At 48.0% G+C, this 25,122-nt stretch overlaps 1 protein-coding gene across 7 annotated transcripts in view; it reads right to left on the bottom strand.

Moving 5' to 3' along the window:
- Positions 1-25,122, bottom strand: part of LOC144773616 (transient receptor potential cation channel subfamily M member 2-like) — a 4,189,411-nt gene that overhangs the window by 1,625,680 nt on the left and 2,538,609 nt on the right. For 6 of the 7 annotated variants that reach the window (XR_013600029.1, XR_013600030.1, XM_078658762.1 and 3 more), the window contains one exon: positions 6,135-6,306. The exons of the other annotated variant lie outside the window; for it this stretch is intronic. Coding sequence is in view for 4 of the 6 variants with exons in the window: in XM_078658762.1 (XP_078514888.1) it covers positions 6,135-6,306 (172 nt within the window). In the remaining 2 variants the exon portion in view is untranslated. The remainder of the gene's footprint in view (positions 1-6,134; positions 6,307-25,122) is intronic. 7 annotated transcript variants of the gene reach the window in all.

Below are 25,122 nucleotides of genomic sequence, written 5' to 3'. Positions count from 1 at the left end.
AATGTTCTTTCCCGCTATTGAATTGGATGGCTGAATTATTTTCGGATGATAACAGTGACTTCCTTTTGGAAGCTGTTGCTGCTTATTTTGTATATTCGGTCCTGGGCTAAGACCTCTCGAGGCCTTTGTTGACATGGAACTTTTTTCGATATATTTTTTCTGAAATTATCAATAAATTTTCATGTCACAGACCTATTGACTTAGCTCAAATTGAACGCTAAATTGTCAAGAAGGTGAGATTTTGGTTTTTCGGGTGCAGAAAATATTTTTTCTCACTTCCTCAAATTTGGACTGGCTATCGTTCTTGAACTCTGCAATTCAAAAATGTGCCCCTTATCTTATTATGTCTTATCCGTGCTCGGATCATGGGGGGATGTCATATAGATACGCTTTGCCTGTATGCCTTGTTAAGTTAGCATGAGCTTATTAGAAGTTTAAACGCCATTTTACCTTTCTGCTGCTTCTGCACACGACACATAACTGTTGTTTTAGCTTTGAGCCTAGTAGGGCGTTTTGATTCACACGAGAATAATATGTTATTACTCTGATATCAGCTTTGCTTAGTGAGCTGTGTCTGTACAGTGAGTGCTGAAGCCTACAAGGATAACTCGACACAGTGGTTGTTGTGAGGTCTGATCTTCGCACCTTCCTAGACATAACATACATGCAGCGGCAGCCAAATTCTGGCTTTAGGCACGTTTTTATATTGCTTCACACAGAGCACCCGGACATACTTGATGGTGCTTCGCATGCAGAGAGCTGGTGGAGATGATGTGATCCCTTACCACTAGGATCTTGAGGTATGGGGCCGCCCTGCTAAAACCCAATGAGATCTTCTTAGATATTATATAATATACTAGATAGGGAGGATGAGAGTTAGGTGTTGTTTAACCCTATTCATTTCAGCATTTTAGCATGTTGTCACCTTTTGCATTCTGTGGACTAGTAACTATGCTGATTACTTTGCTTCTTATAATATGTTTGCTTGTATTATCTAAGATACTGCGCTTGAGAACGCTGCATTAGTAAATAAACATTTCAAATATGCATGCGTCCTCATTTACTCCTTGTTCTCAATTGAAACGATTGTATAACGAAAGAGTGTTCATCTGTTCGACGTTACCTGAGGTGTACTAAGTCCATGTTCTGGTTTGTCTGAGCATTGGGAGTTTTTAATGACCAATGAGACACTGTAGCTGGTCTGGTAGGGGATTTTGGGTACTAAGGTGAGTTTTGGGACACCCTAATTCACTGAGGTTCCAAGTCTCTATGCATAGTTCTGTAGGAGAACGGAATCCCTGCAACACTGCCAAACCCACATGTCCGATGTGATGTTTTGCCAGTGGGGGAAGTGATGATGAACCCTGCCGCCCACTGGCCTCTGGTGGCCCTGAAAGTCTGGATTAGGAGGGTTTGGAGGCTGCTGCAGGCGGGTTATGGGTGGACTGGTCCACCCGCTGGCCCCCAGACCCAGGTCGATGGGTCCCAGGGTTGGGGCCACGCATAGGCTGGACAGCTTGAGTGACCTGGTGACTTGACAAGGTCAAACGTGGTGGGGCACCCCTTCTGTACCCATAAAAGGAGGGAAGGCTAACTGTGTGGGGTGGGAGGTAGCCACGGGGCCCAAGGATCTGGCCGTAGCCCTAGAATCCTTGAAGAGCTCGAGGCGGAGTCTGCCTTGTCAATGAACAGGTGACGGCCATCAAAGGGCCAGAAGGGTGGATTGGACATCTCCAGAGAAACCAGATATCCTCAACGAGACGTAGCGCCTCAAGGCTACTGACGTTGAAACTGTTCTGCCCATAGAGTTGGAGGTATACAGCTTACATCTAATGGTGAAATTAGCTGAGTCCCTACCCTCTGCCACTTCACAGGTGTGAATGGCCCAGGCCTCCTCCGGACACTGTGGTAGCACTTGCGCAACCAAATCCCACACTGTATGGGTATAACGACCCAAGAGGCATGCGCTGTTCACATCAGCGCTAAGCTGGCAAAAGACAATATCTTCTTCCCAAGGTGGTTGAGCTTCTTGGATTCTCTATCTGGGGGAGCAGTAGGGCATTCACCCTTAGAGGACGAGGCTTGGGCCACCAATCTCTAGGGGGTCGGGTATTGGGAAAGGAAAAGTGGGTCACCTGGGGAGGGGTGGTGGCATCGAGCAATCATCCTGTACACAGGAGCCCCCTGTGCTGTGCTTGAACCAAGTGCCCAGAAAGGGCGTCAGTGAGGGCTTCATTAAAAGGCAGAAGGGGCTCCGACAAGGCCGCTGCCGGTTGAAGCACCTCTGTCATGAGGTTAGTCGTGACTGCCACCATAGGAAGCTCCAGGCCCAAGGCCTCAGCAGCCCTATGCAACACCACTGCGTATTAAGCGCCTTCCTCCATAGACATGGTAGGGGATTAGGAGCATGCCAAGGTCTGGGGAGGTATCCAAACCACTGACATTACCTAGTTCCGCTCGCCAGTCCGGCTCGTCAAGATGGTCAGCCAAAGGGTCCACAGACCCCTCCCAGCCCTCCTCACCCTCCGCTGGTCGCCACTCAGGTTTGAAAAGAACACCAGGAATGACCAGAGGTATAAATGTACCTTCTGGCACCGGTACCAACGTCGAGTGCCGTCGGTTCGTCACTGTATTCAAGTCAGGGGTGAGGCTAGGGTCGGCACCAGGCAAGGGTGCAACTGGCACTGGGGGCGTCGTCACTGGAATTGGCATTGGGGACGGTACCGTGAGGTCAACCGGCTTCAAAACAGATCCAGGCCTGGATCCTCTGGGGCCTTCTCGCACCAGGGCTGAAGCCAGCCGCATCGAAAGCCCAGCGCCCACAGCTGAGTCTGCGGGGGCCGAAGGCGCACCAGTGGAGTCGGGCTGCCCAAAGATGCCGTGAAGCGCTTCGTAGAAAGCTTGAAGCTGGGCAGGGGACACTCCGGCTACGGGAATAGGAGGAAAGCAGGGAGCCGTCCCATAAGCAGGCTCTGAAGAAGGAGCTGGAGAGCAATGACGCTCCAGGTCCGTGTCACGTCTCTCGATGGACGAGGAGAAGGCGAAGAGCGACGGTGCTTCTTTGCTTCCTTCTCGTGCTTTGACTTACCCGAGGAGTCCAAAAACGTAGATGATGAATGGTGATGGTGGCTCTGTGACTGGTCCCAAGACCTTCCTCTCGACCCAGACCTCAAACGATGCCAGACCTCCAAGAGCATTCAGGACTGCTCCCTCAAAAACTTCGAATTCATGGCCCGGCAGTTGGAGCACGACTTCGGTTCCTGGCCGCGCTCCGGACACCAGAGGCACAGGAGGTGGGGGTCCGTAACTAACATCAGGTGGTTACAGGCCACGCATGGCTTGAATCCAGTTCAGTGATGTGACATCCCTCATGCATCAGGGGTCGAAAGACTCAAAAAGATGTCAACAAAGTCGAAAAAAAGCTGGTCATAAAATGACTAAGGGGCCAGCTCTCCCTGGATCTGTGCAGGGCTGGCACGGAAAAAGAAAGAACTGACGTCAGAGCGCAGGGACTGCGTCTGCGACGCCATCCCAGCCAACACGATACCAACAACAGGCCCGGAGTTGACCGACACCACAACCGATGTGCAGGGGTACTACTAAAGAAAAAATCTCGAGATCCAGTCTAACGCCTGGGGGTAATTCTAAAGGTAAGGAATCTATAACTACAGTCTCTTTCGGATTTGTATATCACACTGTTAGAAGGGGCGATCTCAGAGGGCCAGGTTATGCTCACCCGACCACCCGGGGACCCACCTCTCCCATAAATATTGCCGAGTCTTATCGTGAGGTCCCCACCGGGGGGACTTCGAGTCTAGAATCGTACCCACTGAGCTCACACCACACTTACGAACGGACACCACACCGTAGGTTTTCAGTAACAAGTTCTTCATCAAACAGTAAGAAGAAATTAGCACTCTTATTTACAAGCGATCGAGGGATCGGAAAGTCTTTGGGGATTCGGGAAGAGGGAAGCGGGACAGTCTCAGTCTTTAGGCCAATACAAAGCGTACCCTGCGCGCAGCTCTCAATCCTCGAGCTGGGGGATACGGAAGATGATAGTCGTACTGGCTGCTTCACTCACTTCAAGTCGACTCAGGTCGTGTTGGTAGCGTCGATGGTCTAGCAGGACCAGAGTACTCCTCGAGCCGCGACGAGGTCAGCAGGGCTCGATCCGGAGATGTTCTTGAGGAGCCGCGACAGCGTCAGCAGGGCTCGGAGGTCTTAGTTCGGTCTTAGCAAGGATGAGCCGCGACAGCATCAGCAGGGCTCGGAGGTCTTAGTTCGGTCTTTGCAAGGATGAGCTGCGTCAGCAGGGCTCGGAGGTCTTAGTTCGGTCTTGGCAAGGATGAGCCGCGACAGCGTCAGCAGGGCTCCGATGGTCAAGTTCCGTGTTACGAGCAGGAGCCGCGACAGCGTCAGCAGGGGTCAAGGATTCACAGGTTCAGTTCTCCCAAGGGTCAGCCGCGATCAGATCAGCAGGGCTTTCTTGTCCAGGATACAACTACTCGCTAGTGGTGGTGCGGGCCTTGAAATAGTCCAGTGGCCCTTTTATGTCCGGACCCTCGCAGGCGGAGGTCTCAGGCCTTGGGGGCTGGCTGTTGGAGAGGTCCGGCGGTTGGCTCTTTCATCCTTTGAGTATGCGTCCGGGAATTCCCAGACGCCCAGCAGGGTCTGGAGCCAGCACTCGGGGAGGCCAGAGGTGCATTCGAAACTGGCCCACAGGGGAGGGCCAAAGGTGTGACAGAAACCAGTCTCTCAGGGGAGGCCGGAGGTGCCATCGAAACTCCCTGGCTTATCTCACTCGGGATGCCCTTTACCCCCCAGCTGGGACTGGCGCGCTTTGGAGTCTAAGTTTCGCTGGGGACGGGGTCATGCTAGGCCCAGGGAGTCAGGGGTCTCGGGGAAGGAAACTGGCTGCCGGGCCTTGTGGGGCTGGTCGTTGATTATGGGGTTTGGGAGTACAGGGAGCAGGACGACCAGGGGACTCTGGGTGCAGGGCTACGCTAAGGGGGTGCTGAGGAACGGGGGGAACCACGCCACGAGGCCAGGTCCAACACACACTCTGCACACATGCATTTTATTTTGCAAGCTGTGGAATCAAACAGTAAAATGAAAATATGGTAAATGTGCCAATCCCACGGGGTGTGTAGTCTGGGAGAAGGCATCAACATACCTAGATATTAATCCAATAGCAGAGTAACCAAGTTGGACACCAATTTGTATACATGTCTATAAATTTTCTTTTACGTTAGCACAGCTACAATTTTATATTTATTGATTTACAAATTCTAAGAATTCTTAAAAAGAGGATCTGGAAATCAAGCAAATATGACTTTTCAGTTAGCCAAACAAATATTTAGTGATGATGTTAAGTTTGTTGCTAATCAAAAGTCCAAATGAAGTTAAAAGTTTACTGGGACTTTCTAAAAACAAAGTGACTGTAACTAATAACATCTAAATGTACCGTAATGGTCTTTGGACAACTGTAGGATTAACTCAGACACAGTTAATCTATATTTTACAAATCTTTTTAGGATATAATTTATTGCATTGATCCTACCTCACTATCAGTGATCAATGTCTAATGTGTAGTTCATACAACATATAATTGTTTCACGTTTAACTGACAAAAGAAACACTGGTTTAACACATATAACTTTCAGTAAATTAGGTAACTTATTCTAACTCAGTGAGCATACCAGTGATATTCTTCAGAGGTGATATGCTTTAAAGTTGTCCACTCTATTCAAATATTTGCTTTTAATATGTGAATAAATGTAAACATTATTAGCTGAGCAGGTAATAGTAAGTTTCCTCATATGTACAACACCAATCTTCACATTAAGAATTGCTTTGCTGTTGTTCCTAAACTTCCCTGTAATGTAATGTGACAGGCACAACAAACATAAGACACTTTGAGAATTCCCACAGACCACCAAAGCACACTGATAATATTTTCCTCCATAGAGTGAGTGTTAATGACTCTGTATGGCATCATCTTTTTGAAATAACAATACTTTTTCAACAGGCTTAAAGCACCATTGCCGATGTCCCAGGGGGTGTGTAGGAATTCCAGAAGGTGAACTAGAAAGAATTATAGCACGTGACATAAAAACAAAGTTGTTCCTTACTGTCCACATCAGCAGGTATCTGCCCAAAGAGTATGAGGTAAGGCTCATATATCGTACTTCGGAAAATCCAGCCCAACCGTTGCTCATTGTGCACACGGATCGCATGCTTAGATACCCCAAATGACACTATCCAAATAGCCAACAGAAAGAGAAAGAAGAAGAGATCCTTTACCTGAAATTAAAAAAAAGTTTGTCACACAGTTATCAAAGAACAAGTTACATACCTTCTGTAACGCTTTTTCTGGTGGATATAGTATCTGCCTGTGGATTCCTCACCTTGTGAATATCCCCTGCGCCAGCAGCATTCTGAAGTTTTTTGTAGCTCTCCACGCTGACGAGGACGACATCACAGAAGCATGGCTCTGCTCGCGGCTCCGCTGACGTCACCGGAGCCATAAGAGAGCCTCGTAGGCGTGATGACGTCAGTCTGCCCTTTTTTCTGTGCCTTCGAGGCACACGGACGGACCGACACAAATATATACAGGATACACAGTACACAGTATTCAAACCAACACACACAGTGTGAAATCAATGCATTAACGCAAAAAGTATGATACACTTCCATTAAAAGTAGCATATAGAAATTATCACCATTGCAGGTATACAAGGGTGGACAAACGGGGAGGCGGGTGGGTCAGTGAGGAATCCACAGGCAGATACAGTATCCACCAGAAAAAGCATTAGCAAAGGTAGGTAACTTGTTCTTCTGATGGATACATCTGCCAGTAGATTCCTCACCTTGTGAATAGAGTCCCACAGCAGTCCCCACGCTCGGAGGAGGGTGTCCACCCTTCTATACCAAAAAGTCCTGTAGGACTGAACTCGCAAAGTGTCCGGCCCTCCTCACTTTGGAATCTAAGCAGTAATACTTAGCAAAAGTGTGGAGGGAGATCAAAGTTGCCGCTCTACAAATGTCCTCCACAGGAATACCTCTATATAAGGCAGATGTAGAAGACTTTGCTCTGGTAGAGTGATCTCTTATACCCTCTGGAGGATCCTTACTGGCCAAAGAGTAACAAATCTTAATGCACAAGATAATCCACCTGGAAAGGGTACGCTTGTGCACCGCTCTGCCTTTCCTGCAGCCAATGAGCCCACGAAGAGCTGGTCATCCACACGAAAGTCTTTAGTCCTATCGAAGTAAAAACTCACCGCCATTTTAAGGTCCAAGCGGTGAAGCCGCTCCTCCTTCTTGGAAGGGTGAGGGGGATGATAGAAGGTAGGAAGGGTAATGGATTGCCCCAGATGGAAGGGAGTTACCACCTTAGGCAGAAAAGCAGCCCTGGTCCTAGGTACCATTCTATCAGCATGAATGGTCAAGAAAGGGGGTTTCGAACTCAGAGCTTGAAGCTCACTTACCCTCCTCGCCGAGGTAATGGCAACAAGAAATACTGTTTTAAAAGACAATAGTCTCAAGGGACACTTGTGCATGGGCTCAAAGGGAGAACCCATCAAGTAGGGTAAAACAAGATTTAAGTCCCATTGAGGTACAATAAAGGGAGTGGGCGGAAACTTGTTAGTAAGGCCCTTAATGAACCTTAACACAATGGGCGACTTGAACAAAGACGGCTGATCCGGCAAGCAAATAAACGCCGGCAAAGCTGATAAATAGCCCTTCACAGTAGCCACAGCAAAGCCCTGCTGGGATAAAGAGAGAGCAAACTGAAGGATGTTGGATAAACGAGCCCTCAAAGGTTCAATGGATTTCTCCCCACACCAAATGACAAATGTGGACCACCTATAGGAATAGATAGACTTGGTGGAGAGACACCTGGCAGACAAAATAACGTCCACCACATCAGGTGGGAGAGAAAAATAATTCAGGTTGCCCCGTTCAATTTCCAGGCATGAAGGTGTATGCTCTGGAGGTGGGGGTGTAGAACCTGCCCCTGCGATTGCGAGAGGAGGTCTGTCCTGAGAGGGAGAGGGAGCGGAGGGTACAAGGAGAGGTGGAGAAGAACAAGTTTTGTTTCGTTTCATAAACTTTTATTCGGTTACCACTCATTATTGCAACCATAAAAAGTACAAAAGAGATAAAAATATAACTTTTTACACACAAATCAATCATAAAAAGAAAAACATTTAAAAGGAAAAGCAGCAGTTTCAAGAATAACAAGTAATTATAATTACTCAAAATTACGGCGATATTTAATGCTAGATTTTAAAAAGTTAGCTACGCACTTCGCTATGTGACTGGTCTCAAGGGATTGCAGAGCCATGAATGCCGGGCGACAAGATCTTATGCCCATTGCTCGCAATAGTGGCAAAATTCAATTTTTTCGTGGAAAAGTATAGTATTGTATCTACCAGAAAAAGCGTTACCGAAGGTAAGTAACTTGTTCTTCTGATAGATACATCTGCCGTGTGGGTCCCACAGCAGTCCCCACTCCCGGAGGAGGGTGTCCACTCTTCTAAACCAGGAAATCCTGGAGGACAGAGCGCGCGAAGTGGCCGTCCCTCCTCACCTCGGAATCCAAGCAGTAATGCTTCGCGAAAGTGTGGAGGGAAGACCAAGTTGCGGCTCTGCAAATATCCTCTACAGGAACACCACTAGCCAATGCAGAGGTTGAAGACTTAGCTCTTGTAGATTGAGCCCTTATACCCTCTGGTGGTTCCTTACCAGCCAAAGAGTAGCAGATCTTTATACACAATACGATCCATCTTCACAAGGTTCTTTTGTGGACCGCTCTTCCTCTTTTGCAGCCAGCAAACCCAACGAAGAGCTGATCATCCAAACGACAGTCTTTAGTTCTGTCCAAGTAAAAAGACACCGCCCTCTTAGGGTCCAGATGGTGTAACCTCTCCTCCTCCTTGGAAGGTTGTGGGGGAGGATAAAAGGTAGGGAGGGTAATGGATTGACCAAGGTGGAAAGGAGTAACCACCTTAGGAAGAAAAGCAGCCCTGGTCCTAAGAACCATTCGATCAGCATGAATGGTCAAGAAAGGTGGCTAGGAACTAAGGGCCTGAAGCTCACTTACCCTCCTTGCAGAGGTTATTACAACGAGGAAGACTGTCTTAAGAGTCAAAAGCCTCAAAGGACATTTGTGAAGAGGCTCAAAGGGAGCACCCATCCGAAAAGTCAAGACAAGATTTAAGTCCCATTGAGGCACAATAAAAGGAGTAGGAGGGAACTTATTTGTGAGGCCCTTCAAAACCGTAAAACTACAGGAGACTTAAAAAGAGATGGCTGGTCAGGCAAACAGAGAAATGCCGACAGTGCAGAAAGATAGCCCTTCACTGTGGCAACAGCAAGCCCTTGCCTTGCCAAAGAAAGGGCAAACTGGAGAACATCAGACAAATGGGCACTCAAAGGGTCAATAGAATTCCCTCCACACCAAGTGACAAATTTTGACCATCTATAAGAATAGATGGACTTAGTGGAGTCACGCCTGGCTGACAAGATGACATCCACCACATCAGGCGGGAGAGAAAAGGAATTCAGGTTGCCCCGTTCAATCTCCAGTCATGAAGGTGCAATGTCTGGAGGTGGGTGTGTAGAACCTGCCCCTCCATCTGAGAGAGGAGGTCTGCCCTGAGAGGGAGACGGAGCGGCGGGTGAGAGGAGAGGTGGAGAAGATCTGTATACCACACCCTTCTTGGCCAGTCCGGGGTGACCAATATGACTTGGGCCCGGTCTTGGCGAATCTTCCTCAGAACCCGAGGAATCAAAGGTATGGGGGGAAACGCGTAAAGGAGTTGATTTCCCCAACTCAACTGAAACGCGTCCCCCAAGGCTCCTTGCAACGGATACTAGAGACTGCAGAATGAAAGGCAGTGAGCATTCTCGCGAGTGGCGAACAGGTCCACCTGAGGAGTCCCCCACGTCCGAAAGACGTGACGAACCACCTCCGGGTGAAGCCTCCACTCGTGGTCGACCGAAAATTGCCGACTGAGACTGTCTGCACGAACGTTCAGAACCCCGGCCAGATGATTTGCCATCAGACAAATCTGATGGTCCTAAACCCAGGACCAGAGGCGCAGAGCCTCTCTGCAGAGACACTGCGACCCCACTCCTCCCTGTTTGTTGATGTACCACATCGCGGTCGTATTGTCCGTCAGGACATGGACCGACCGACCGCGAAGGGAAGGGAGGAAGGCCTTGAACGCCAAACGTATCACCCGCAATTCTAGAAGGTTGATGTGAAACAACATTTCCTCTGGAGACCAAAGACCCTTGACCTCCAGATCCCCCAGATGAGCACCCCACCCTAGAGTGGATGCATCCGATATTACTGTGGCCACCGGAGGAGGCAGCTGAAAAGGCTTCCCCTGAGACAGGTTGCCTTCCACGCCCCACCAAGACAGATCCGCCGCAGCTTCTCTGGAGATCCTCACTAACTCCCTGCGATCTCCGTTGTGTTGATACCACGGCCTGCGGAGGCACCACTGGAGCGCCCTCATGTGCCAGCGTGCATGGTTGACCAACAGAATGCATGAAGCCATCAGACCGAGCAGGCGAAGGACCTTCAGGACTGGAACAACCGCTCCAATGTAAAATAAAGGAGTCATTTCCTGTATTTCGCGAATCCTTTGAGGAGGAGGGAATGAACGACATACAGTTGTGTCCAGTACAGCACCTATGAACAGGTTGCCCTGGGAGGGCACCAGTTGAGACTTGGGTACATTTATCGAAAAACCCAACCTGTACAACAACTGGGTTGTTTCCTGCAGATGATGGAGCACTCTCTCTGACGACTCTGCTTTGATCAGCCAGTCATCCAAATAAGGGAATACAGGAATCCCTGACCTTCTGAGATGCGCTGCCACCACCGCCATCACCTTGGTAAAGACTCGAGGCGCAGTAGTAAGTCCAAACGGAAGGACCGCAAACTGATAGTGCTGCGATCCCACCGTAAAACGGAGATACCTCCTGTGCGACTTCAGGATTGGGATGTGAAAGTACGCATCCTGCAAGTCGAGTGACACCATCCAGTCTTCTTCTAGCAGCGCTTGAAGAACCTGAGCAAGGGTGAGCATCTTGAATTTCTCCTGTTTCTGATAGAGATTCAAGTTCCTGAGATCCAGGATTGGATGAAGTCTGCCATCTTTCTTGGGAATCAGGCAATACCGGGAGTAGCATCCCTGACCCCTTTCCTGCTCTGGGACCACCTCTATCGCACCCTTTCTTAACAGAGTCTGCACTTCCTCCTGTAGAAGCAACAGATGTTCCTCGGTGCAAAAACCTTGGCAAGGCGGGTAATTGGGAGGGAATTCCCGAAAGGGAAGGGCATACCCATTTTCCACAAGATTGAGAACCCAAAGATCTGATGTAACCGATTCTCAATCCTGTAGAAAATGAGTAAGCCGACCCCCCACCGGTCCCACATGATCCTGAATGGCAGATCTAGGACTGCTTTTCTGGGGCAGCGGGGTTGGAGGAAGTGGAGGAGGAAGAGGCTTGACGTCCACAAGGACGCGCCCTCTGCTTTCACCTGTATGATCTGTACATGGAATTTTGCTGCTGCTGCTGTTGTTGCTGCTGCTGTTGACCTTGTCGGTAATTCCGAAAGGAAGAACGACCAAAACCCTTGAATCTCTTGTTGGTCGAAGAGCCTCTTATCTGAAGACCTAAAGATTTAGCAGTTGCTCTACTGTCTTTAAATCGCTCAAGGGCTGCATCAGCCTTCTTCCCAAAGAGGCCAGACCCATCAAAATGAAGATCCAATAAAGTCGCTTGAACATCCGCTGAAAAGTCCGAGGATTTCAGCCAAGCTCACCTTCTAGTGGCGACAGCAGTGCCCATGATACGCGCCACTGAGTCCGCAGTGTCCAGACCACTTTGTATAACTTGGCGAGCTGCTGCCTGTGCGTCTGAGATCACCTCCTCAAAGTCCTTCCTGTTGGCATCAGGAACTTTAGGAGCAAGAACACGCAAAGAGTCCATAAGGGCATGTACATATCTCCCCATCAGACAAGTGGCATTTGTCGACTTCAACGCCATACTTGCAGAGGAGAAGGTCTTTTTAGCAACCTGATCTTGTTTCTTTGCCTCTTTTTCACATGGAACCTGGGAAAAGGCACTTACATTCTTTTTAGAACTGGCTGTTTGAATGACCAGGCTCTCCGGCGAAGGATGAGAGGTCAAAAAAGCAGGGTCCTCAGGTGCAACCCTGTACCTTCTCGCCACACTCTTAGAAACCGCAGGAACTGACAGTGGTTTCTACCACACCTCCAAAATGGGCTCCGTCACGGCATCAATGAATGGAAGTAAAGGCTCTACCGCGGAATTTGGAGAATGCGAAACCTCAGTGAGAATATTGGATTTAAATTCCACAGTTGGCAAGGTTAATTGAAGAAGATCAGCAACCTTCCTCATAACCAAATGGTAAGGTTGGACATCTTTAGAAGGTGTACCAGAGCCTGAGGGCAACTCCCACTCTGGAGAGAAATCCAAGCTTCCTGTGTCAGCCAACTCCTCAAAACAGTCCTCCTCCAATTCACCTTCCTCTACATCAGAATGTGAATCCAAGTACCTTCGCTCCTCTAAAAGGCGTTGAGCCTCCCTTCTGGACCTCTCCTTCACACGCTTCATAGCCGGATCCTCCATCGGCTCCGTCGGATTCAGGATCGACGTCGGTATCGAATTCGATGGTTCAGTGGGATGTCCCCGAGGACGACTTGGAGCGGGCGACGTCGGAATCGGCGTCGACGGTCTCGGCAGAGCCGGAAACTGCCAATGCGACGTCGGAGCCGGCATATAAGGCATAAACGGAGCGGAGGATAAGAGTGAGGATCTCCTAAATTGAAAGCCAGAGGACCCATGGGACCCGAAGGTGCACCAGAGGGGTACCATGCCCTTGAGAAGACGCCATACATAGCGTTTAGAAACGCTTTTGGGTCCTGGCCTGGGGTTGGAAAGGGCGGTTGAAAACCTTCAGGCTGGTCTTGAGGAGTGTTCGGATTCGGTTCCTCGAAAGGTGCGGAATCCACATCCTCCTGAACCTTTTCCTCTTCTCGGGCCGGAGACGGCACCGGAGACAGATTAGGAGCCGGAGTCGGAGAATGTACATGCGACTCCAAAGGTGAGGCCACACCTTCAGGTTCACAGACATCCAGAGTAACCACCTTAGAACGTACCTTCTTCGGTTACCTCGACCTCGAGCCCGACTCCTTACCGGAACGACGTCGGGACTCATGTCTCCTCTTCATATGCTTTTTCTTCGACTTCGAAGCATGATCTGAAACCGACCTCGAAGACGATCCTTCTCGAGATCCAGACCTCGACTTCGTCCTCGACCTCGCCCTTCGAGAACGAGATCGCGACGATTTCTCTTTTCCAGCCTTCAGCTTTGCCACCAGGAGTTTAGTCTCTCTTTCCCTCAGGGCCTTCGGGTTCATCTTCCGACATGAGGAACAACCATCTACATCATGGTCAGAACTTAAACACCAGATGCAGTCATTGTGCGGGTCGATAATAGACATCATTTTACCGCACTCCCTGCAGGGCTTGAAGCCGGTCTTCTTCGAAGACATCGTCAAAGAAACTGGATACAGAGAAGCAGAAAATGGCAACAAAAAGGCAACAAAGTACCAGTTGGCTACTGAGATTCCCGATAACCGTTAGCGTCGACGATGCGGAAAAAAGGGAACTGATGTCATCACGCCGGCGTGGGCCTATTATAGGCGTCGGTGACGTCAGCGGAGTCGCGTGCGATGCCGTGTCTCTATGACGTCCAAGTCCACGTCGGCGCGAAAAGAATTTCCGAATGTTGCTGACGCAAGGGGGATATTCTCAAGGTGAGGAATCCACACGGCAGATGTATCTATCAGAAGATCTGTGTACCACACCTTTCTTGGCCAATCCGGGGCAATCAATATGACTTGAGCCCGGTCTTGGCGAATCTTCCTCAGAACCCGAGGAATCAAGGGTATGGGAGGAAACGCGTAAAGGAGTTGAGATTCCCAACTCAACTGAAACGCGTCCCCCAAAGCTCCCTGCATCGGATACTGGAACTGCTAGTTGAGGAGCAGTGATGGAGCCTGTGTGAGGAGGAGCCGCGATCCAGCCACCTCGACACTGTTGCATACTGGGAGAATCCTGATGCTCGGCGCTCATCGCTCACTGCCCGGACAGCCTGATCAGAACGCTGAAAGCAGAAAGCAGAGGCAGGACTAACGGACTAGAATTCAGCCGATTCCCATGTCCACAAGTAAAGCACGGAGGCTTTACCCCTCATGCAGTCGATCAAAGTTTTATGCGAGGTACACCTGATTGTTCGATCGCCGCTTTGCCAGCGGGTCCTGCTCTCCGCCACGGTGTCAGTTTCTGCAGCTCTCGTCACCAAGGTGGGTGCTCCAGGGATCGTAACCGGCCAAGCAGCGCTGATACATGAGAATCTGCTGCTAACAAGGAGGATGACGACGAGGGGCCAGAAAATAAAAATTAAACCGGTCACGACACAATCGGAGGGGAGAAAAGGAGGGAGAGAAGCCAGACCAGCCTCCGAAAGGTAAGAGGGACTTGGGGGCCACTAAAAAGACTGCTAAACTAAACCTGGTAAAGGAGGGTCCCTTAACCATACCGGACGCTCCCCCTCTATTAGTAGGCATTTTCCTGTACTAAGAACTGCAATGCCAGCTTGTAATGGGGACAGCGTGATCAGTAAGGGCTCCTCCAACAGCACCCCCCAAGTCTCCTCTACGGAGATAGAGTCACAAACACTGATGAGCTCGCAGGAAGCGGACTTAGACTCCAGGGAAAGCAACAGGGATGGGAGCAACGAGCTTTTAACAACTTTGAGCACATCCTTGTGTGTAGCAGAGGAGCAGGGAAAGAACTTGGCAGCTGTGGGTAAGTCTGGGGGCCCACAAACTCAAACCCCAGACCCTAGCGTCGAATATTTTTACTCTGTGTCAGATGGTTCGTTATCTGACACGGGCACAGGCAAAGAAGGCTCCTCTTCAGCAGAAGACTCACAATCAGAAGAGAACGATAGCGAGGAGGAGATTGCCCCAAGTAAAACGGCCGATACTGTCATGAGGAAGAGACAGTCAAGGCGAAAACGGAATAAACTAAAATGGGATTACACTGACTCCCCTAGCCTTCTCTCACCTGGGAATGTCTCCAGCTCGCCTCAACATGGGAAGGACGCTTTAGCCCCAATCAGGAGCAGGGACAAAATGGACATGCCCACTTTAGCATCAATACTAAATTCCATTAAGGAATTTCAAGAGGAGGTGCGCTCAGATAGTCTCTCCACCAAGGCCGCATCCAAGCAATTACAAAGTGGGATGAGGAAGCTCAATAAAGCCTGCATAGATATCGGTGACAGGGTGGCAATGGTGGAAGCCAGGACTGAGATACTTGAGGAGGAGGCTGCAAAGGCTAAAGAACAGGGAAATTTGCATGAGGCGTGTCTACTTGATTTAATGACTAAACTGGAGGACCAGGAAAACAGACGTAATAACCTGCGACTACTGGGTATTCCAGAGGGAGTTGAGGGAGAAGACCCCAGAGGGTTCATAGTCAAACTATTGCGAGCTGCATTTCCCTCAGAGTCTAACTGGAATTGGGACGTGGAAGTGCAAAGGGCCCATAGGTTCCCCTTTAATGTTAAGACCAGACGGGGTGAGAACAACTCCAATGATAAACCCAGGGTTTTCTTTGGAAACTTTCTACTGAGGCAAATGATTTATGACAAGGCAAGACCAAATTCTCAAAAAGAGGTAAATGGGGTACATTTTTTCGCAAAACCGGACTTTTGCCATGCAACTGTAGAGCGAAGATGGAGACTGCGCCAGCTGATTTCTCCATTCCAACAGTAAGGGGCTCAAGTTTATTTAATGAACCCGGCCAGACTGAAGGTTATTCACGAAGGAAGAATGAGAGTCTTCCTTTCAGAAGTTAAAGCTGGAGAGTTCTTAAAGGAAGTCAAGGAACGGAAGCGGATGAACTTATTATACTCTAGATTATGTTTTACACTAAAGCTTACACTAAGGATTAGGCATTAGGACCACCCTGCTCACTAGTGATTTCTTTTTCTTTGTTTTCTGTTTGTGGTTGGGTGGCTGGAACTCACACTTGACATCCATCATACAAAGTCATCTTGACTGCTCAATAAGGGAAGGGGTGGGGGAGGGGGCACCAAAGAAAAGTAAAGGGAAGGGCACAAAGGGCCAGTTTGATATGTCACAGATCACCAAAGCACTTCATTGGAAAAATTGGTAAAAGAAGAATAAGAAAGAGGCAGGAATGCAGGAGAGCTAAGAGAACTACTAAATTAAGATGATTGAGATAAACAAAATTAAAATTTGCCACCAGGAGTTTAGTCTCTCTTTCCCTCAGGGCCTTCGGGTTCATCTTCCGACATGAGGAACAACCATCTACATCATGGTCAGAACTTAAACACCAGATGCAGTCATTGTGCGGGTCGGTAATAGACATCATTTTACCGCACTCCCTGCAGGGCTTGAAGCCGGTCTTCTTCGAAGACATCGTCAAAGAAACTGGATACAGAGAAGCAGAAAATGGCAACAAAAAGGCAACAAAGTACCAGTTGGCTACTGAGATTCCCGATAACCGTTAGCGTCGACGATGCGGAAAAAAGGGAACTGATGTCATCACGCCGGCGTGGGCCTATTATAGGCGTCGGTGACGTCAGCGGAGTCGCGTGCGATGCCGTGTCTCTATGACGTCCAAGTCCACGTCGGCGCGAAAAGAATTTCCGAATGTTGCTGACGCAAGGGGGATATTCTCAAGGTGAGGAATCCACACGGCAGATGTATCTATCAGAAGATCTGTGTACCACACCTTTCTTGGCCAATCCGGGGCAATCAATATGACTTGAGCCCGGTCTTGGCGAATCTTCCTCAGAACCCGAGGAATCAAGGGTATGGGAGGAAACGCGTAAAGGAGTTGAGATTCCCAACTCAACTGAAACGCGTCCCCCAAAGCTCCCTGCATCGGATACTGGAACTGCTAGTTGAGGAGCAGTGATGGAGCCTGTGTGAGGAGGAGCCGCGATCCAGCCACCTCGACACTGTTGCATACTGGGAGAATCCTGATGCTCGGCGCTCATCGCTCACTGCCCGGACAGCCTGATCAGAACGCTGAAAGCAGAAAGCAGAGGCAGGACTAACGGACTAGAATTCAGCCGATTCCCATGTCCACAAGTAAAGCACGGAGGCTTTACCCCTCATGCAGTCGATCAAAGTTTTACGCGAGGTACACCTGATTGTTCGATCGCCGCTTTGCCAGCGGGTCCTGCTCTCCGCCACGGTGTCAGTTTCTGCAGCTCTCGGCACCAAGGTGGGTGCTCCAGGGATCGTAACCGGCCAAGCAGCGCTGATACATGAGAATCTGCTGCTAACAAGGAGGATGACGACGAGGGGCCAGAAAATAAAAATTAAACCGGTCACGACACAATCGGAGGGGAGAAAAGGAGGGAGAGAAGCCAGACCAGCCTCCGAAAGGTAAGATGGACTTGGGGGCCACTAAAAAGACTGCTAAACTAAACCTGGTAAAGGATTGTCCCTTAACCATACCGGACGCTCCCCCTCTATTAGTAGGCATTTTCCTGTACTAAGAACTGCAATGCCAGCTTGTAATGGGGACAGCGTGATCAGTAAGGGCTCCTCCAACAGCACCCCCCAAGTCTCCTCTACACAGATAGAGTCACAAACACTGATGAGCTCGCAGGAAGCGGACTTAGACTCCAGGGAAAGCAACAGGGATGGGAGCAACGAGCTTTTAACAACTTTGAGCACATCCTTGTGTGTAGCAGAGGAGCAGGGAAAGAACTTGGCAGCTGTGGGTAATTCTGGGGGCCCACAAACTCAAACCCCAGACCCTAGCGTCGAATATTTTTACTCTGTGTCAGATGGTTCGTTATCTGACACGGGCACAGGCAAAGAAGGCTCCTCTTCAGCAGAAGACTCACAATCAGAAGAGAACGATAGCGAGGAGGAGATTGCCCCAAGTAAAACGGCCGATACTGTCATGAGGAAGAGACAGTCAAGGCGAAAACGGAATAAACTAAAATGGGATTACACTGACTCCCCTAGCCTTCTCTCACCTGGGAATGTCTCCAGCTCGCCTCAACATGGGAAGGACGCTTTAGCCCCAATCAGGAGCAGGGACAAAATGGACATGCCCACTTTAGCATCAATACTAAATTCCATTAAGGAATTTCAAGAGGAGGTGCGCTCAGATAGTCTCTCCACCAAGGCCGCATCCAAGCAATTACAAAGTGGGATGAGGAAGCTCAATAAAGCCTGCATAGATATCGGTGACAGGGTGGCAATGGTGGAAGCCAGGACTGAGATACTTGAGGAGGAGGCCGCAAAGGCTAAAGAACAGGGAAATTTGCATGAGGCGTGTCTACTTGATTTAATGACTAAACTGGAGGACCAAGAAAACAGACGTAATAACCTGCGACTACTGGGTATTCCAGAGGGAGTTGAGGGAGAAGACCCCAGAGGGTTCATAGTCAAACTATTGCGAGCTGCATTTCCCTCAGAGTCTAACTGGAATTGGGACGTGGAAGTGCAAAGGGCCCATAGGTTCCCCTTTAATGTTAAGACCAGACGGGGTGAGAACAACTCCAATGATAAACCCAGGGTTTTCTTTGGAAACTTTCTACTGAGGCAAATGATTTATGACAAGGCAAGACCAAATTCTCAAAAAGAGGTAAATGGGGTACATTTTTTCGCAAAACCGGACTTTTGCCATGCAACTGTAGAGCGAAGATGGAGACTGCGCCAGCTGATTTCTCCATTCCAACAGTAAGGGGCTCAAGTTTATTTAATGAACCCGGCCAGACTGAAGGTTATTCACGAAGGAAGAATGAGAGTCTTCCTTTCAGAAGTTAAAGCTGGAGAGTTCTTAAAGGAAGTCAAGGAACGGAAGCGGATGAACTTATTATACTCTAGATTATGTTTTACACTAAAGCTTACACTAAGGATTAGGCATTAGGACCCCCCTGCTCACTAGTGATTTCTTTTTCTTTGTTTTCTGTTTGTGGTTGGGTGGCTGGAACTCACACTTGACATCCATCATACAAAGTCATCTTGACTGCTCAATAAGGGAGGGGGTGGGGGTGGGGGAGGGGGCACCAAAGAAAAGTAAAGGGAAGGGCACAAAGGGCCAGTTTGATATGTCACAGATCACCAAAGCACTTCATTGGAAAAATTGGTAAAAGAAGAATAAGAAAGAGGCAGGAATGCAGGAGAGCTAAGAGAACTACTAAATTAAGATGATTGAGATAAACAAAATTAAAATAATATCTGTCAATATTTGTGGTCTGAATGATCCGGCAATAAGGCAGAAAGTTGCGCAAGGGCTGAGGGCTCTGGGTCCGGTCCTGATCTGTCTTCAGGAGACAAATATCGAAGGAGCCCACTAACATCTTTTTAACTCACTAGGGTACAAAGTAAATGGGACCACTACTCAGGGTGCTAGAGTGAAAGGTGTAGGGGTGTTAGCAAATCATAGGCTTGCTTTACAAATAGACAGGGTCAAGGCAGATAGTCTTGGGAGATAGGTTATTGTGGGTTGCTCTCTGGCTTCAAACTGTGCTCTATTTATGGAAGCAACTTGGACGATCCGGGGGTTATAAATTGGGTGACAGGGGAGCTATCTCATTGGCTGACTCGCATCATACTATGTGGAGATTTTAACTTAAACCTACCTACCTGTTGGCAATCAGAGAAGGACTGGAGATACACTGGGAGAAAACCAAGGGTGTTTAAAGCCATGCTAAACCTGGTAGAAACTCATGGTCTAGTTGATGTCTGGGCAGAATTGAGACCCAAGCAAGATGGATTTACTTTTTTCTCTGCTCCTCAAGTGTCACTCACAAGAATAGACTATTTTTTCATTTCTTCATCCCTGATCAGTTCCTCTAGCATTGAAATCTCGCCCAGATTTATGTCAGACCACAACCCACTAATGTTAATCCTGGATGGCTTAAAATCCGAAAGTAGGAATATAACCTTATCTTTTGAAAAAGCGCTATTGTATGATGTCAAATACAAAGCACATATGCAGAAGTGGATTGAGGAGTTCTTTGAGGCAAATTTAGGCTCAGCCCCTCTTATGATAGTATGGGACGCATTCAAGGCCGGGGTCAGGGGCGAGTTTTTCAGTAAAGAGAAATAAAATTGAAAAAGAACAGGTGCAGAAACTTCAGGATAAATTGACAGCGGAGGAAACTAATCTGGCGCAGGCAATAAAAGCAGGAGGGGGAGTAGAAGCAATTCAGTATGTCGTAGCGGCGGTAAAGGCAGAGATAGGCTCAGTTTTTGTAGAAAGAACGGCGGCAAAGTGGGCTGCAACTAGGGGGAAAATATACGAATGTGGGGAACAAATAGGGCACCAGCTAGCACTAGCAATTAGACAACAGACAACAATGAATACAATAACGGAAATTAATACCAACACGGAGGGAGTGACAAAAGACCCGGGTAAAATACATAAAGCCTTTGAAGGGTTTTATAGGGATCTCTATACCGAGGAAGATATTAGACCTTTGGAAAACAGGAGTATAGACATTTCGGGATATCTAGATCTTGTAACCACGGCCAAACTCAACCCACTCGCGCAAGAACAGATGGAGCACCCTCCCTCATGGGAAGAGATACTAAGTGCAATTAAGAGCTTACCGGATGGCAAAGCTACCGGATTAGACTCTATTCCCGCAGAATTTTACAAAGTCTTTGTGTCACAGATTAAAGAAACTTTTACATTAATGGTTGGCTCAATCTTTGGTGGCGCCCCTCGCACCTCTTCCTCATGGTCCCTTGCAAAAATCGTAATTTTTGCAAAGAAAGATAAATCCCCACTTGAAATGGCATCCTATCGGCCAATTACCTTAATCAATACAGATTCTAAAATATTTTCCAAAATATTGGCCAGTAGGATCTCTCAAAACATACAGAGTCTAGTCTCCGAGTGGCAGCATGGATTTATCCCCAAAAAAAGAACAAGCGAACATGTACGAAGAGCAATCATGCTGCTTGATGCAGCAAAGATAGAAGGAGACCCGATCGCTTTAATACTACTAGATACCGACAAAGCGTTTGATCGGGTCTCCTGGCTATTTTTATGGGAAGTGTTAAAACTTGCAGGTATCGGCCCCAATATGTTGCAGGCAATTCAGGCACTATATAAAATCCCTAAGGCTAGAATCATGGTTAATGGAAAGTTGACAGAACCTATAAAAATCTCACGTGGGACAAGACAGGGATGCCCTTGCTCCCCACTATTGTTTGCCCTTTATATCAACCCACTTATCACTAAAATAGAAGCAAACCCCGAAATACCAGCAGATGTTAGACACGGTATATGCACCAAGATTATGGCATACGCCGATGATTTAGCAATCGTTACACCAGACCCTGAAAGCGCCATTAAGGCCCTGGAAAGTGAAGCACAGGAGTTTGCAAAAATATCAGGGTATGCTCTAAATAAAACAAAGACACAGATAATTGTGAACAAGAGCATAAACTAGACAGGTTTCTAAAGCAAAATACTTGGGGTGAGTATTACGGCCAACATAGACTCAATAGTTGAAGAAAATCTGAACCCACTATCTGTAGACACGAAAAAAGCACTGAAGAAGATTGATAACCTACATCTAACTATAATTGGCTGGTGCAATGTGGTAAAAATGACTTATTTTCTGAAGCTAAAATATTTTTTCAGAACAATTCCTCTAGAATTTAGCAATGCAATTCTCCAAATATTTTGTCAGTTTATTTGGTCATATTCAGATACAAGGAGATCATACAAATTGCTGTCCCAACCTAAGGAGAGTGGTGGCTGGGCGCTGCCAAATCTTAGTCTATGCTATTGGGCGACGGTGTTACAGTATAGCCCTTTCTTATTACATGATAGTATTGATCAGCCACAACCTGGGTTACCCTCCCCATACATGGCTCTACTGGGGAAAAATTCCAAAGGATGCCTATGGAAGCAGCTCGTGTTTGGGTACTTTAAACGGGTTCGGTTCAAGTCTCTGAAAAATGCATTCCGGTCTAGGTGGGCTGAACTATTACAGCCCAACGAGAGATAACCCAATGCTTCCTTTAATTTTTAATGATTCATACCTACAGAAATGGGACAATGCAGGGGTAGCTAAACTGGGGGATCTGATCAATCGGGAGGGGACCCGCCCCTTTTTGGATCTTAAGACGCAGTTTCCAATTGAGGAAAATCTGATTTTTCACTGTTATGCTGTTAAGAATTTTTTAGATCACAAGACTGGTGGACTAGTTGGATTTGATAAAATAGAAATTATTGATAGAATACAGGAGAATAACCCACCCCAGATTGGAGCAATTTACTCTAGTCTGCACGATAAAATGCCAGACGATCTGAGAAAAATTGACTTGAAGTGGCAAACAAAACTGAACGTTAACCAGAACGTCTTTTGCACTGCATTGAACCGCACTCACAAATTTTTACTGTCCACTAAGCTGCAGGCACAATTTTATAAATCAGGGTTTTTTCTTTATATCACACCTAGCAAAATTGCAAAGTGGGCAACTGGGATGAGGAACCCTATGCCCCAGATGCTTAGAATACTCGGCGGATCAGGTACACATGTTCGCCACTTGCCCAAAATTAAAACCACTCTAAGAACAAATCCAATTTTTTATGGGGGTGGTACTAGGACAAGGTATACAATTAACCCCGGCTGCTGTTCTATTGGGATTGGATGACTGTAATCGGGTGGGGGGCCCTTTAATTTTTGTTGCAATGACAATTTATAGGATTTGTATTGCGGCCCACTGGAAAGATTTGAATCCCCCGTCGTTTACACAATGGCAGGCAAGATTACTAGCGACATGTAAGCAAACGCGCCAGGAAAAATGGAATGGCGGTATGGGAACAGCTAGGAAACTGGATAGATGGGGTAAAAAATTGAAGTCTGCAGGCTTCAAAGAGTCCTTTATTTTCTTTGTCTCACTTTGGAGAATTCTTCTTACTTTTCTTGCCTCTTCTATACTGTCTAAAGGAATTACTGTGTATTGTATAACTTATGTTCTTTTTTTTTTCTCTTCTTTCTTTTTTTTCCTTTTATCCCTTTGCTGTCCTCACAGGAATTGGGAGGAATGTTTAGAATGGTGCCAGGGTGGGGGGGGGGGGGGGGGGAAGGGGGGATTTGGAAAAATGAAATGATGGAAACACTGTAATTGGATTTTCTTTGCGATGAAAAAAAAATATATAAAATTAAAAAAAAATGAAAAAAGGATACTGGAGACTGCAGAGTGATGGGCAGTGAGCGTTCTCATGAGTGGCAAACAGGTCCACCTGAGGAGTTCCTCACGTCCAAAAGACGTGACGAACCACCTCCGGATGAAGCCTCCACTCGTGGTCGGCAGAGAACTGCCGACTTAGACTGTCTGCACACAGGTTCAGTACTACGGCCAGATGATTTGCCATCAGACAAATCTGATGGCCCTGAACCCAGGATCAGAGACGCAGAGCCTCTCTACAGAGACAATGCAACTCCACTTCTCCCTGCTTGTTGACATACCACATCGCGGTAGTGTTGTCCGTCTGGACTTGAACCGACTGACCGCGAACTGAAGGGAGGAAGGCCTTAAGCGCCAAACGTATCGCCCGTAGCTCTAGAAGGTTGATGTGAAGCAACCTTTCCTCTGGAGATAAAAGACCCTTGATCTCCAGGTCCCCCAGATGAGCACCCCACCCTAAAGTGGATGCATCTGTTATCACTGTGGCCAACAATGGAGGTAGATGGAAGGGCTTTCCTTGAGACAGATTGCCCTCCTAACTCCACCAAGACAGATCTGCTGCAGCTTCTCTGGAGATCCTGACTGACTCCCTGAGATCTCCATTGTGCTGATACCACAGCCTGAGGAGGCACCCCATGGAGAATCCTCATGTGCCAGCGTGCATGGTTGACCACAGAATGCAGGAAGCATAAAGAGCGAGCAGGCGAAGGACCTTCACGACTGGAATGACCGCTCCATTGTAAAACAAGGGAATCATTTCCTGAATGTCGAGAATCCTTTGTGGAGGTGGGAATACTCGACACACAGTTGAACAGGTTGCGCTGAGAGGGCACCAGGTGAGACTTGGGCACGTTTATCTAGAAACCCAATTTGTACAGCTGAGTTGTAACCTGCAGATGATAAAGCACCTTCTCTGGCGACTCAGTCATCCAGATAGAGGAAAACTGGAATCCCTGAACTCCTGAGATGGGCTGCCACCACTGCCATCACCTTGGTGAGGGCTCATGGTGCAGTAGTAAATCCAAACGGGAGAAGCGCAAACTGATAATGTTGCGACCCTACCGTAAAACAGAGATACTTCCTGTGCGACTTCAGGATAGGGATATGAAAATACGCATCCTGAAATTCGATCAACACCATCCAGTCCTCCTGTTGCAGCACCTGAAGAACCTGCACTAGGGTGAGCATCTTGAACTTTTCCTGCTTCAACAAAAGATTCAAAAACCTGAGTTCCAGGATTGGACGTAACCTGCAATCCTTTTTGGGAATCAGGAAATACCGGGAGTAGCATCCCTGGCCCCTTTCCTGATCCAGAACCACCTCTATCGCACCTTTTTTTAGTAATGCAAGTACTACCTTCTGCAGAAGAAGAAGGTGGTCCTCCAAACATGCCCCTTGAAAAGGAGGGTAATTTGGAGGGAATTCCCGAAAGGGAAGAGTATGCCCATTTTCCACAAGATCTAGAACCCAAAGGTCCATAGTGACCGATTCCCAATCTTGTAGAAAATGGGTAAGCCGACCCCCCACAGGACCCACATGAACCAGAATGGTGGATCTAGGGCTGCTTTGCTGTGACAAGAGGGGGGGAGGTGGAAGAGGAGGAGGAGGAGGGCTGACGACCTCAAGGAACACCCCTGTTCTTGCCCCTATATGATTTATACAGGGTATTTTGCTGCTGCTGCTGAGGCTGCCTGTAGGTCCGAAAGGACAACCTTCCAAAACCTCTGTATCTTCTGTAAGAGGAACCTTCGGCTGCACCTGTAGGCCCAGAGACTTAGCTGTGGCTTTG

This window comes from Lissotriton helveticus, chromosome 8 (genome assembly GCF_964261635.1).
Source record: "Lissotriton helveticus chromosome 8, aLisHel1.1, whole genome shotgun sequence".
Lineage (NCBI taxonomy): Eukaryota > Metazoa > Chordata > Amphibia > Caudata > Salamandridae > Lissotriton > Lissotriton helveticus.
Note: the sequence above shows the minus strand (reverse complement) of the source record. Positions and strands in the feature narration are given on the sequence as shown.